Source organism: Pan troglodytes, chromosome 4, assembly GCF_028858775.2.
Source record: "Pan troglodytes isolate AG18354 chromosome 4, NHGRI_mPanTro3-v2.0_pri, whole genome shotgun sequence".
Classification (NCBI taxonomy): Eukaryota; Metazoa; Chordata; class Mammalia; order Primates; family Hominidae; genus Pan; species Pan troglodytes.
In genome coordinates, this window is record NC_072402.2 from 175038503 (window position 1) to 175053632 (window position 15130).

Below are 15130 nucleotides of genomic sequence, written 5' to 3' on the forward strand. Positions count from 1 at the left end.
GGCTTGAGCCTAGAAGGCAGAGGTTGCAGTGAGCCAAGATCGCACCACTGCACTCTAGCCTGGACGACAGAGCCAGACCCTATCTCAAAACAAAACAAAAAAAGAACACCTAACCCACATCGAACCAGTGAGAGGCAGCCCCAGGATTTTTGCTGGAATTATAAAGCTAGAGGCCTTCTCTTTCCATGGAGGTGGCCACATTCCTAACAAATGAGCCTGGAGCTGCTGGCAGCCATCTTTAACATCTCAGAGGGAGAACCTACCTGAGAATAAAGATAATAAAGATTAAAAGCAGAGCCAGGGTATGGGCGCTGGGTGCAGTGGCTCATGCCTGTAATCCCAGCACTTTGGGAGACTGAGGTGGATGGATCATCTGAGGTCAGGAGTTCGAAACCAGCCTGGCCAACATGGTGAAACCCTGCCTTTACTAAAAATACAAAAAAATTAGCCGGGTGTAGTGGCGCGCCTGTAACCCCAGCTACCTGGGAGGCTGAGGCAGGAGAATTGTTTGAACCTGGGAGGCAGAGGCTGCAGTGAGCTGAGATTGCATCACTGCACTCCAGCCTGGCAAAAGAGTAAGACTCCGTCTCAAAAAAAAAACAAAAAAGAGTGGAGCCAGGGTATGAAAAAGACAGATTTTGGGCCGGGCATCGTGGCTCACGCCTGTAATCCCAGCACTTTGGGAGGCCAAGGCGGGTGGATCACGAGGTCAAGAGATCGAGACCATCCTGGCCAACATGGTGAAACCCCGTCTCTACTAAAAAAAAAAAAAAAATTAGCCTGGAGTGGTGGCACGCAACTGTAATCCCAGCTACTCAGGACGCTGAGGCAGGAGAATTGCTTGAACCAGGGAGGCAGAGGTTGCAGTGAGCCGAGATTGCGCCACTGCACTCCGGCCTGGTGACAGAGTGAGACTCCATCTCAAAAAAAAAAAAAAGAAAAAGACAGATTTTGAATGACACCATTTGAGACCCAGCATCCAGAGACGCTTGAAGTCAGAACCACCGCCTATGCTTTTCTGTTACTTGAACCCCAAAATTCCTTTTTTTGCCTGAGCTAATTTTAGTTTCAACCAAAAGTCCTAACTTATGCTGCCAGAGTTCATACACTGTTACCAGGAAGTTCCCAAAACAAAACAAAACAAAACAAACCCCTTCATGTGATCATGATGGGTAAGTCAGTAGTTTAAAGGACAGGAAAATACTGACCTTAGAAGCAGGGTAGGGAAGCACTGGACTTGAGTCAGGAAGGCTTCCACTCCCACCTTGGCCACCGCCTCGCAGTGTGATGACGGCTAAGGAGCTCGGCCTCTCTCAATCTGCATTGCCACATCTCTGTAGGGAGGGATGGGCACTCATGCTGTCTGGTAGACTTGTTGAGGTGTTTGAATGGGATTGCATGTGAAACGGCAGAGCCTGGCGTGTGGTTGGAGCTCAATCCATAGAGGTGTACAAATAAACTTTCCAATGTGGATACATTTTTCTCTATAATTTCTGCACACTTGTCCCTAGATCTTCTTGCACATCTGGCTGTCTTCCACCAATTGCTGTAGACCAGAGCAGAAAGGCAGTGTTCCCTTGACCTGGCTTCTGTCTTTCTGCAGCTGGGCGGTGGGTCCATGGGATGAGAAACCATTGAGTCCTGCTCACAGGTTTCTGGATACACACAGACACACACAAATCCCCTTCCTCTTTATTTTTATTTTTTTGAGACAGAGTCTCGCTCTGTCTCCCAGGCTGGAGTGCAATGGCACGATCTCGGCTCACTGCAACCTTCGCATCCCAGGTTCAAGCAATTCTCCCTCAGCCTCCTGAGTAGCTGGGATTACATGCACCTGCCACCACATCCAGCTAATTTTTGTATTTTTGGTAGAGACGGGGTTTCACCATGTTGGTCAGGATGGTCTCAAACTCCTGACCTTGTGATCTGCCCACCTCGGCCTCCCGAAATGCTGGGATTACAGGTGTGAGCCACCATGCCCGGCCCCCCCTTCCTCTTTAGCAGGGACTTGGGACATAGATTTCATGTGGTTGCAGAACTGCCTGTTCAAGGAGACGTTGGGGGGATCAGAAGGTACCCAGCCTGCCATCCTTCACACCTTGGCTGGTGGTACTGTTGCCACCGCTCCCTCCTGGCCAAGATAGAGTCTTTACACAAATAAAAGCCCGTCTTTCTTCCAGACCAGTGCCATCTGAGAGAACTTTCCATGATCATGTATGTTTTCTCTGTGTTGTCTAATACAGTAGCCACTGATCACACAGGGCTATTGAGCACTTGAAGTATGGCCAGTGTCACTGAGGAACTGAAGTTTGATTTTTTTGTTGTTAGTTTTGAGACAGGATCTCAGTCTGTTGCCCAGGCTGGAGTGCAGTGGTGCATGATAGCTCGCTGCAGCCTCAACCTACTAGGCTCAAGCCACCTTCCCACCTCAGCCTCCTGAGCAGCTGGGACTACAGGCCTGAGCCATCATGCTTGGCTATTTTTTGTAGTTTTTGTAGAGACGGAGTTTTGCTGTGTTGCCTAGGCTGGTCTTGAACTTCTGGGCTCAAGTGATCCTCCTCCTACTTTCAGATGATCCTCCTCCTGCCTTCCAAAGTCCTGGGATTAGAGACATGAGACGCTGCGCCTGGCCTTGATTTAATATATATATTTTTTGAGATGGAGTTTCACTCTTGTTGTCCAGGCTGGAGTGCAATGGAGTGATCTCAGCTTACTGAAACCTCCACCTCCCGGGTTCAAGTGATTCTCCTGCCTCAGCCTCCCAAGTAGCTGGGATTACAGGTGCCTGCCACCACACCCGCCTAATTTTTGTATTTTTAGTAGAAACGGGTTTCACCATGTTGGCCAGGCTGGTCTTGAACTCCTGACTTCAGGTGATCCACCCGCCTCGCCCTCCCAAAATGCTGGGATTACAGGCATGAGCCACCGCACCCGGCCAAATTTAATTAATTTAAGTAGCCACATGTGACTAGGTGCTACCATGTTGGACAGTGCAGCTCCTGATGGAAGCAGGAAGAAGCTCAGCGTGTGGCTGCTGGTGCACACCGAATGAGAAGGAGAGGGCATGAAATAACGCTGGAGAGGGAAGCAGGGCCCGGATCAAGTTGGGCCATTGTGGGCCACGGGGAAGAACATAGGGTTTTTAACATTTTAATTGTTTATTTTTTGTAGAGCTAGGTCTCACTATATTGTTGCCCAGGCTGGCCTTGAAATCCTAGGATCAAGTGAGCCTCCCACCTCAGCCTCCCAAGTAGCTGGGACTACAGGAGGTTTTTTAAATTATTATTTATTTATTTTTTTTTGGAGACAGTTCTTGCTCTGTTACCCAGGCTGGAGTGCAATGGTATGATCATGGCTCACTGCAGCCTCAAGGAGGTTTTATTTTTTAAGTGTAATGAGAAGTGTATTAATTATCTATGGCTGCATAACAAATTGTCCCAAAATTTAGCAGCTTAAAATGACATTTATGGAGACTGATTTCAATGATAACTCCAGTTCTCTCACGTGGGCCAGCCTCACATCAATTAAACTTTTTTTTTTTTTTTTTTTTTTTTTTTTTTTTGAGACAGAGTCTCGCTCTGTTGCCTAGGCTGGAGTGTATAGTGACACGATTTTGGCTCACTGCAACCTCTGCCTCCTAGGTTCAAGGGATTCTCCTGCCTCAGCCTCCCAAGTAGCTGGGACTACAGGTGCCCACCACAACACCTGGCTAATTTTTATATTTTTAGTAGAGATGGGGTTTCACTATGTTGGCGAGGCTAGTCTCGAACTCCTGACCTCATGATTGGCCTGCCTTGGCCTTCCAAAGTGCTGGGATTACAGGCGTGAGCCACTGCTCCTGGCCAATTAAGCTTTTATTTTATTTTTTTGAGACAGAGTTTCTCTCTTGTTGCCCAGGCTGGAGTGCAATGGCACGATCTCGGCTCACCGCAACCTCTGCCTCCCGGGTTCAAGCAATTCTCCCGCCTCAGCCTCCTGAGTCGCTGGGATTACAGGCATGTGCCACCACGCCTGGCTAATTTTGTATTTTTAGTAGAGATGGGGTTTCTCTATATTGGTCAGGCTGGTCTTGAACTCCTGACCTCAGGTGATCCACCCACCTTGGCGTCCCAAAGTGCTGGGATTACAGGTGTGAGCCACCACTCCTGGCCATAAACTCTTTTTAAAAAAGATATTTATGGGTCACAGTTTCTATGGGTCAGGAACCCGGCACTGTTTAACTGAGTGCCACTGGATCAGCATCTCTCACAAGGCTGCATCGGAGGGTCAGCTGAGGCTGCCGGGGGAAGGATCCACTTCCAAGTTCACTTACAAAGCTGTTGGCTAGAGACATCAGTTGCCTGCCACATAGGGTCTCTCCATCTCACAACCTAACAGGTGGTTTCTCTCAGACTGAGCCAGTGAGGGAGCAAGAGGAGTTACGTAAGACGGTAGCCACAATCTTTTAGTAATCTCATGTTGGAAATGACATTCCATCACTTTGGCTGCATTCCTTCCATTGGAAGTGAGTCAAGCTGGGTGCCATGGCTCATGCCTGTAATCCCAAGACTTTAGGAGGCCAGGGAGGGAGGATTGCTTGAGCCAGGAGTTTGAGACCAGCCTGGGCAACAGAGGGAGACCCTATCTCTACAAAAAAATTAATTAGTTGGGTATGGTGGCATGCGCATGTAGTCCCAGCTACTCGGGAGGCTGATGTAGGCGGATCGATTGGGCCCAGGAGGTGGAGGCTGCAGTAAGCTCTGATCGAGCCTGAGTGACAGAGCAAGACCCTGTCTCTTAGGGAAAAAAAACGTGGCCCGGCCCAGTGGCTCACGCCTGAAATCCCAGCACTTTGGGAAGCCGAAGCAGGCGGATCACCCAAGGTCAGGAGTTTGAAACCAGCCTGGCTAACATGGCGAAACCTCATCTATACTAAAAATACAAAAATTAACCAGGCGTAGTGGGCAGCGCCTGTAATCCCAGCTACTCAGGAGGCTGAGGCAGGAGAATTGCTTAAACCCGGGAGGCGGAGGTTGCAGTGAGCCGAGATTGCACCACTGCATTCCAGCATGGGCGACAGAGCGAGACTCTGAAAAAACGAAAAGGCCGGGGGCAGGCCAGGCCTGGTGGCTCACGCCTGTAATCCCAGCACTTTGGGAGGCAGAGATGGGCAGATCACTTGAGGTCAGGAGTTCAAAACCAGCCTGGCCAACATGGTGAAACCCCATCTCTACAAAAATTAACTGGGCGTAGTGGCACGCGCCTGTAGTCCCAGCTACTCGGGAGGCTGAGGCAGGAGAATTGCTTGAACCTGGGAGGCAAAGATTGCAGTGAGTGGAGATCAAGCCACCGTACTCCAGCCTGGCAACAGAGCGAGACTTCCACAGAGCGAGACTCCGTCTCAAAAACAAAAAAAAAAGAAAAAAAGAAAAAGAAAAAATGCCGGGTGTAGTGGCTCACACCTGTAATCCTAGCACTTTGGGAGACCGAGACGGGCAGATCAGGAGTTTGAGACCAGCCTGGCCACATGGTGAAACCCTGTCTCTACTAAAAATACAAAAAATTAGCCAGGCGTGGTGGTGAGTGCCTTTAATTCCAGCTACCTGGGAGGCTGAGGCAGGAGAATTGCATGAACCCAGGAGGTGGAGGTTGCAGTGAGCTGAGATCGTGCCATTGCACCCCAGCCTGGGTAAGGAGAGCAAAACTCCATCTCAAAAAAAAAAAAGTGAGTCAGGAGGTCCACCTGACACTTAAGGGGATCTTAAGGGTGTGAATACAAGGAAGAAGCAGAGATCCACGGACCAGGAAGAAGCAGAGATCCGTGGTGGCAGGGGTACCTTAGAGGTTGCCTACCACAGGCAGCCACTGGAGAGTTCTGAGTAAGAGTGACAGGATCCGGCTGATTGTTTTTAAGACAGGCCATCCAGTCACACAATGCAAGATTAAAGGTGCAAAAAGGGAGGTGAAAAACCTCCCTCCCATCCCCATCCCCAGCCATTTAACTACCCCTTCCCAGATGCAAGCAGCATTTCTGCTGCCTCACGTGGCCTTCCCAAGGTGGCAACATATATATAAGCAAAACTGTCTGTGGTGGTTGTTAGTGTTGTTCACCAAACATTTCCAATTCTTTTCTCCTTCCAGGCCTATAGGAGTGATGCCAGGTACCTGTTTCTGCATTACAAACTACTCCAAACTTAGTGGCCTGTTTTATCATGCTCATGGATTCTATGGGTCAGGAATTCAGGCAGCACTCAGCAGGGAAGATGCCAGGGACCTCAGCTGGATACTTGCATGGCTGGGGGTGACTCAAATTGCCAGGGGTTAGAATTATCATATGGAGGCTTCTTCACTCACATGTCTGGTGCTGGGGGTGGGATGACTGGATCATCCCAGCGTCCTGGGCTCAGCTGGGATTGTCAACCACAGTAGAGCACACACATGTGGCCTCTCCATTTGGCTAGGGCTTCTCACAGCAGCAGCTGACTGTGAGGAAAGAGCCCAAGAGGACAGTTCTGGAGAGCCGGCATTTTATGACAGCCAGGCCATATGGCCTTTCCTGACCTGGCCTCAGACTTCACTCTGCATCATTTCCACCATATTCCACCGATGACAAGAGAGTCATTAAGGTCAGACCAAATTCAAGGGGAGGGAAATTAAACTCTATCTCTTGCTGTGGGGGTGGCAAGGTTCCATTGCAGAGGTGCCCATGGGATGGGAATGCATTGTTACACTCATCTTTAGAAAATATAATCTGCCATAGTAATGTTGTGTCTCCCCACTCCTTTATTTATTTATTTATTTATTTATTTATTTATTTATTGAGACAGAGTCTCACTCTGTCTCCCAGGCTGGAGTGCAGTGGAACGATCTCGGCTCACTGCAGCCTCCGCCTCCTGAGTTCCAGCGATTCTCCCACCCCAGCCTCCCAAGTAGCTGGGACTACAGGTGCACAACACCACGCCTGGCTAATTTTTGTATTTTTAGTAGAGACAGGGTTTCACCATGTTGGCCGGGCTGGTCTCAAACTCCTGACCTCAGGTGATCCACCAGCCTTGGCCTCCCAAAGTGCAGGGATTACAGGCATAAGCCACCGTGCCAGCCCTTCTCCCCACCCCTTGAAAGCTACTTGTGGCCATGTGGTTTGCTTTGACCAATGAAATGTGAGCAGAAGTGACTTGTGTCACTTTTGGGTGCGAGCTTTAAGGACCATTGTATGATTTACCAAATTTCCCATTTCCTTTCACCACCTGCCATTGTAGAAGCACAAACTGCAATGAAGCCCCTACTACGCTGGGGCCCTGAGTGACTACTATGTGTAGTGCCACCCCACCACCCAACAAGCTGTGTTAGACATGTGGTGTATGCAGGAAATGAACTTTTGTTGTTTTAGGTCACTTAAACTTGGGATTGTTTGTTACTGCAGCAGAACTTAATCTATCGAGACCCTTCCTTTTTTTTGAGACAGAGTCTCACTCTGTCACCCAGGCTGGAGTGCACCATCTCGGCTTACTGCAACCTCTACCTCCTGGGTTCAACCAATTCTCCTGCCTCAGCCTCCTGAGTAGCTAGGATTACAGACTCATGCCACCATTCCCGGCTAATTTTTGTGTTTTTTAGTAGAGATGGGCTTTCCCCATGTTGGCCAGGCTGGTCTTGAACTCTTGACCTCAGGTGATCCGCCCGCCTCGGCCTCCCAAAGTGCTGGGATTACAGGCATGAGCCACTGTGCCCAGCCCAGACACTTCTTATGCAAGCCTTACACACTGTTCTGCACCCTGATTTTTTCCACTTAACAATATATCTTGGAGATTGTTTATATCAGTATACAAGCACTTCCACGCTTTTTTTTTTAATAGCTACATGATATTCCTGGTTAGAAAAGGACCACATTTTACTTAATCAGTCTCTATTAAGGACAATTAGTATGATCCATCTTTTTGGACAATGCTGCAATGAATAGCCTTAAAACATTTCTTTTTTTTTTTTTTTTTTTTGAGACAGAGTCTCACTCTGTCATCCACGCTGGAGTGCAGTGGCACAATCTCCGCTCACTGCAACCTCCGCACCTGGCTAAGTTTTGGACTTTTACTAGACATGGGGTTTTGCCATGTTGGCCAGGCTGGTCTTGAACTCCTGGTCTCAAGTGATCCTCCCGCCTCTGCCTCCCAAAGTGTTGGGATTACAGGTGTGAGCGACCAGGCCCCACCAGCCTTAAGCATTTCTTATTTTGCTTGAGTGCAACGATATTTGTTTCTTTTGGGACAGAGTCTTACTCTGTCCCCCAGGCTGGAGTGCAATGGCACGATCTCAGTTCACTGCAACCTCTGTCTCCCAGGTTCAAGCGATTCTCCTGCCTCAGCCTCTCAAGTAGCTGGGATTACAGGCACCCGCCACCACACCTGGCGAATTTTTTTAAATTTTAGTAGAGATAGGTTTTGCCATGTTGGCCAGGCTGGTCTCAGACTCCTTCCCTCGTGATCCACCCACCTCGGCCTCCCAAGGTGCTAGGATTACAGGCGTGAGCCACAGCACCCGACTAAGTGCAATGATATTTGTAAGATAGATTCCTAGACGTGCACATCTCAGATGGTTGGTGGCAGATTTTCCCTCTTATTTATTTATTTATTTTTGAGATGGAGTCTCGCTCTGTTGCCCAAGCTGGAATGCACTGGCATGATCTTGGCTCACTGCAACCTCCACCTCCAGGGCTTAAGCGATTCTCATGCCTCAGCCTCCTGAGTAGCTGGGACTACAGGCCCGCACCACCATGCCCGGCTAATTTTTTATATTTTAGTAGAGATGGGGTTTCACCATGTTGGCCAGGGTGGTCTCGAACTCCTGAGCTCAGGTGATCAGCCTGCCTTGGCCTCCCAAAGTGGCATGAGCCACCATGCTTAGCCAATTTTCCCTTTTAAAAATATCACTTTGGCTGTAGGTGGAAAATGGCTTAAAGAGCTGGAACGAAATTTCCTGAGTGACATCTCCTCTTCACCTCTTATCTATTGCCATGTCCTGTTCATGCCAGCTACATGCCAGGTCTCCATCTGTCCACCTGTCTGCATGTCCTGGCCACTGCCCCAGCATAGGGCACCATCATTCCTCTCTCTAAAAGTTCCTTCTAAAAGGTCTCTCACCTGTCTTAGGATACTTGGCTTGCAGACAAGGAAGCCAATTCTGAGTAACTAAGCAGATGAGGAATGGACGGGGCAGCCTGGGGGGCTTGCTGAATCCCCCTCCCCCAGGAAGGGCCTAGCTTGACTGCCTTCCTTGCCTCCCCCAACCTCCACGGCCTCCACAGTGAATTCTAAATGATCCCCCTGATGTCTTGTGCCGGTCACATGCTCTAGATTCAAAGACCTGGTTGGAAACATTGGAATTGTGCTCCAGCTACCAGAGACCTGGGAGAAAAAATTCTACCTCCCTTCTTTGATTTCCTGAGTTGAAGGCAGGGTCTGCCTCCACATCTCATAGGATTCTTCTCAAATGGGAAGGGCTTCAGATGTTGGGAACTAAAACAACAACAAGCCAGCCCCCTCCCCTCAGCTTATCCTTCACAGTGCAGCCCAGAGCTCTCTATGAAAGCAAATCTGATCACCCTACTCAAAACCTCCGTGAGAGCTCCCTACCACCTTCAAGACGAAGTCCAAAATTCCTTAGGTGGCTCTCAAGGCCCTCCCTGATCCAGGCCCCTCCTAAGACTTCAGCCTCATTTCTTGCCCCCATGTCGACCCCATTGTGTACCATTGTGTACCTTTAAACCCTAGCTGGATGCTTAGGTGCTGAACGCAGGAGCCCTTCCTGACTTCCTCTACGGAACTTCGAACATGTGATACCCCTCTGTCCAGAAGGCTCTTTCCCTCCCTACTCCAGTAACCTGCACATTTTCACTGAATCTTCAGATTTCACTTGGACACAGCAGCCTTCACTAAGTGAGGTACCTGCCCTATGTTCCACTGGGCCCTGGGTTTCCCTTTTTTTTTTTTTTTTTTTTTTTGAGACGGAGTCTCACTCTGTTGCCCAGGCTGGAGTGTATTGGCGCGATCTCGGCTCACTGCAAGCTCCGCCTCCCAGGTTCACACCATTCTCCTGCCTCAGCCTCCCAAGTAGCTGGGACTACAGGTGCCTGCCACCATGCCCGGCTAATTTTTTGTATTTTTAGTAGAGACGGGGTTTCACCGCATTAGCCAGGAGGGTTTCCCTCTTTTAAGGTACTTAACTCCCTAGATCCTAGATCCATCCACTTTTCTCCGTCTCTATTGCCACCTTGTAGGTCCAGGCCACCACCATCTCTTTACTGGAATTCTGTAAACTCCTGACTGCTCTGCTTCCACTCTTGGTCCCCTAGGAATCCACCAGAGTGATATTTTTAAAATATAAATCATTCTTTCAAATGTTTCACATTTCACTTAGCAAAAACACTTCAACCTCCTGGACGTGTTCACAGTCCTCCATGACCTAGCTAGTGCCTTTGCTCCTTCTGTCTCATCTCAGACCACTGGGCCCAGAAGCTGCAGACGCCTTCTCCTATTCCCTGAACACACCACTTAGTCTGGCTTAGAGCCTCTGCGTTTGCTGTTGCTTCTACTGCATCCGCTCAAATGTCACACCCTGAGAGTGTCACACACTCTCTTAACGTCCGAAGAGCAGTTGTCACTCTCTGAAACCATCTATTTGTTTATTTACAGAATAATTACCTTTATCTCACCCTGCCCTCACTTGCTCCCTCCACTTCTAGCAAGTAAGCAGGGAGCCTGGCTATCTTGCTGCCATCACTGTGTTCTCCAGCACCTGGCTTGGTGCCTGGCACAGAGGTGTTGCTCTGTATTTTCGGATGAATGAATGCATAGGAACTACAGAAGCCTAGATGGATCCGGCTCTGCCTTACTCGCGGAGTTTGGGCAAGCCTGTTTCCTGCTGCGTGAAGTAGGGGGTGGAGGAAGTGGGGTGTTAAGCTACAAGGTGTTGATTAGCTGTAAGATTTCAGCCTTGTTTTCTCCGTAGTCTTCGGGCTGGAGCCAGCCACTTGACGTCCGGCGCCTCAGCTCCCTACCTGTATAATGGGTGTGAACTCATCCCGAGGTCTAGGGGTGGTAGCGCTGCCTTATAAGGCAGCAGAGGCCGAGGGAAGGCGAGGCCGAGTGGGTGGAGAGAAATCACAACATCCGGCTGCGGGGGCTGGGCGGGGCGCCTGCGGCGACCGGGCAAGAGGTCGGGGAACGGCTGCGAGGCCGCAGCCTCCTCCCTGTCTCTCCCTCTTTCGATGTGCGCCCTCCTGATTGGGGCCGACCCAAGGGAATACGGCCACACAAGTGGACCAAACAAACTCGCTGCCAGCCCGCAGGAGGCCCAGGATACGGAGCGCGTCCCCAACAAAACCCTAGAAAAGCCATCTGCGAGCCAAAGGCTGCCGGGCCACACCTTCAGGCGACGACCCAATCAAAATGCAGTACTTGAGATGACGGACGTCTTCTTCACCCAATCACATATTCGGCCTCCTGGGCGTGCCCCAGAGTACCCACCTCCATTGTCCCGGCTGAGGGCTCGGCCTTAATTGGCAGTTTGGTATCCTACGAAAGCCTAGAAATTCGAACCTAGGGGCTGAACCCCGCCCTCAGACCAACCAGGAAGAGGTGACGTGATTGGTCCCGCCCCCGTACTTCTTTGAGCGAGTCCCCAGCTGGGGGGGCGGGGGAAAAATGAAGAGGAAGACTAATGGGAAGACGGCGCGGGGAGCTTCTGCCCGGTGATTGGTCAAATGAGGTAAACAGAGGGCGGGGCAGGGCGGGCCAGCGCCGGGGTGGCCCCCGGGAGGGGGCGGAGAGTGTGCGGCTGGCTGCGGCGGCCGGGGAGGCCGGGGAGGCCGCGGCGCGGTCACTGCGAGCCGAGCCGAACCGCGCCGAGCCGCGCCGATCGCCATCCGGCCTCGGCACTCGCGCGCGATCCCGGCCGGCGGCGCGGCCCGGCGGGCCTGGCGGCGCCACAGCCCATGGAGCTCGAGAACATCGTAGCGAACACGGTGCTACTCAAGGCCCGGGAAGGTGAGGCGGCCGGGTGGGCGGCCGGGCCCGGGTGCATGGAGCGCGAGTGCGCGGCGTCTGAGCTCCGCAGGGCTACCCAGCCGTCGGATCCCCTAGGCCCGCGGGCCCTGCGCCTTACACCCCGCCCAGACACGAGCCTTTCCGGCCCGTCGTCTTCCTCCTCCGCACCTGCCCCCGGGATTCGGGGCCCAGGAAGGGGCGGGGGTCAGGCCGCCGCCCTCGCGGCGGGTGGGGGTGAAGGAGTGAAAGAAGGTGAGACGAAGAGGGAAGGGTGGGACCGGAGCCCCAGGAGAGCCTGTCTGAGAGACAAGCCTCCTCCAGGTGAGAGGTGTAAAGATGCCCCACGTGCCAGGGGCCCAGACCCCAGCACCCTAGCCTAATCCCGCACAAAGTTGGTGTTAGGTAAAGCTGGAGAATGAATAAACGGACCCTCTGCGTAGCACAGCCCACCTGACTTGGGGAAACTCCTGGCCACAAATGCTACTTATAGGACTGCCACTTGCTCCGTGCCTCAGGACACTGAGGGCAGAGGTGAATGGATATTTGCCCTCCGGGAGCCCATGGTCTAGTGGGGCTAGCGGACACAGAAAGAAGTGGGAGCAGAGCATGCTGCTCTGTCAGTATTGTAAGCTCAAAGGTCTGGCTGGGGAAACCAGTCTGGTGGACCGAGTGTGTGTGTAGCTCCTCGTGGCTCCCACCCCAGATGTTATCAGGCACTTGCTCTGTGCAGGTCCTGGGAGACACAGAAGGACCAGATCGGGTCCTCACTGCCTTGTGGTCAGTCTGCCCCCACCTGCCACACTCCACCTCAGTAACATGATCACTGACCACCCACTCTGCCCCACCTTTTCCAGGGTGCTGGGGAAGCAGCAGTAAACAAGACCCTTCTTTTTGGAACTCCAGGGCAAGGAGGGAGATTGTGACAGTTTTTCCACCCTTTGCTGGGCTTCCAGGCTTAAAAAGTCATCTGCTTCACCTTTCTACCATATTTTACATGTGGGAAGCTGAGGCTCAAACCAGGGATTAGCATCAGTCACACAGCAAGATTGTGATTGACTCAGGCCTAAGACACAGGATGACCGGCACAGTCTATAGGAAGCCCAGAGGAGCCTTCAGCTGGGTGCTACACCTGGCACCCCTTGCCCACCCAGTGCTCTGGCGAGGTGCAGCCCAGAAATGGCATGGCAGGCTGGGTCCTCATTGCCTGGGGAGCCTGTCTTATCCCCTGTCCCTTATCGAGCCCATGGGCTAGGCCTTCCTCCCAGCCTCTGGGGGCATCTGCCGATTCTGTTCTGCCTCGTCATCCAACCAGCCAGGGAGGAGGGGTGGGGAGGGCCGAAACAGGCCTTCTTCCTTAGGGCTGTAGCCAGTTAAGGCCTCAGGCCTGCTGATGGCACTGCCTGGCCGGAGAGTGTGGGTACCTTTGGACAAGCTTTGTCAGGCCATGGGCAAGGCACAGGGTGGTGTGGCCAGACTGGGGACTGGTACCTCCACTAGAGAACCCTTACGACAACTTGGCTCTGCCCCTCCCACCTGCATGGCTTTTTTTTGAGACAGAGTCTCACTGTGTCACCCAGGCTGGAGTGCAGGGCTCACTGCAACCTCCGCCTCCTGGGTTCAAGTGACTCTCCTCCCTCAGCCTCCCAAGTAGCTGGGACTACAGGTGCATGCCACCACACCCAGCTAATTTTTGTATTTATAGCACAGATGGGTTTCACCATGTTGGCCAGGCTGGTCTTGAACTCCTGATCTCAAGTGATCCACCTGCCTCTGGCCTCCCAAATTGCTGGGATTATAGGCATGAGCCACCGTGCCTGGCCGACCTGCATGACTTTAAACATGTCTCTTCTTTCTCAACTTCAGTACCCCTTTTTGTGGAACGGTTGGGGGTGGGATATAAAGACTAAAGGAAACCCTGATTGTCACTGAGTCCTGAGCCCAGGCGCCTGGACGGGCTGCATCAGAACCAACTCATCAACTGGCTTTTCATGAGCTTGAGGCTGGGGCCCCTGACGGCTTCTCAAGTGATCTGAGGCCCCAGGTGGGGTTTGGGAACCCTTGGTGTGTGTATACAGTTGGCACCTAATAGATGCCAGCCACGTTTGGGGTGGGAAAGGAGCTTGGGTTGTGGCCGTAGGGAGTTGGGTACGAATCCTGTACCCAGGATTGGTCTCTGGGCTTGGTCATCTTGGGTGTACTCTGGGCTTGGTCATCTTGGGTGAATTGATTGCTCACTTCAGAACCTCAGTTTTCATATGAAATTGGGCCTGCTCTGGCAGAGTTGCTGTGAGGATGGAGTGGGACAACGCTGGGGCTTGAGACCTCCCTCAGTACCCCTTCTCTTCCCAGGCACTCAGAGGCATGGGGAGGGGGCCCAGGGACACTGAAAGGGGACGGGGAGGGTGGGGAAGAGCCCCACTGACTGGGCAGCCCAGGACAGGATATTTGCATGTGACTCTTTGCTGCTGCCTTGATGTGGCTGGGAGGGGGGAGGAGGAAGTAACTGAGGGTGGGAGGCTGGCGGATGGAGGGTTGGGTGAGGGACCTGTGGGTGTGGGGGAAGAGTTCCCCTTCTGGGAAGGCCTTGCCCTGGGTTGAGGGGTGGGTGTCTGTTGCTCACTCACAGTGAAGCAATGACTGCAGGGCATGTTCGCAGGAGGCCTCTAGCAAGTTTCTCAATGGGCCCCTGCAGTACTTCCTTCTCCAGGCAGCTTAGGTCGGGGAGTCGTCTAGGGACCTAGCCTTGCCCCCTCCCTAGAAGGCAACTTCTGCCCTTGCACCACCTGCCCTCAGCCAGGCCAGATGTATACAGGACTGGAAAGCCAGAGGGGAAACTGAGGCCCAGCATGAGAAAGTGGTTGTCTAAGGTTGCCATGGCGTTGTTGGAGTTGGGGTTCACCTCTTGACTCAGCCCTACTTGATGTGGACAGTGTCTCCCATTCACTACGTAACACACATGGAGAGGCTGAGGTTCACAGATAGCGAGTGATGGGCCACAGTGTGAATCAGAGATTCAGACCCAGCTCTGGGAGGCTCAGGCCCCTTCCACCCTCCTCAACCTGGTGGCCCACAGGCCACACACATCTGGCTAGCTCCCTGACACATTTTATTTG

The 15130-nt window shown here is 52.1% G+C and overlaps 2 protein-coding genes across 11 annotated transcripts in view; one reads left to right on the plus strand and one right to left on the minus strand.

Moving 5' to 3' along the window:
- F12 (coagulation factor XII) overlaps positions 1-11566 on the minus strand; it is a 24730-nt gene extending 13164 nt beyond the window's left edge. For 2 of the 5 annotated variants that reach the window (XM_063811723.1, XM_063811722.1), the window contains exon 1: positions 11030-11385. The gene's annotated coding sequence lies outside the window, so the exon portion shown is untranslated. Of the gene's footprint in view, positions 1-1208; positions 1335-11029 lie in introns of all 5 variants that reach the window. The other 3 variants (XM_054684840.2, XM_063811721.1, XM_518130.9) reach the window with 3 other exon arrangements.
- GRK6 (G protein-coupled receptor kinase 6) overlaps positions 11529-15130 on the plus strand; it is a 16510-nt gene continuing 12908 nt past the window's right edge. For 2 of the 6 annotated variants that reach the window (XM_063811725.1, XM_054684839.2), the window contains exon 1: positions 11796-12017. Coding sequence is in view for 4 of the 6 variants with exons in the window: in XM_054684839.2 (XP_054540814.1) it covers positions 11966-12017 (52 nt within the window). In the remaining 2 variants the exon portion in view is untranslated. Of the gene's footprint in view, positions 11740-11773; positions 12339-15130 lie in introns of those variants that run through there. The other 4 variants (XM_054684835.2, XM_054684837.2, XM_016954351.4 and 1 more) reach the window with 4 other exon arrangements.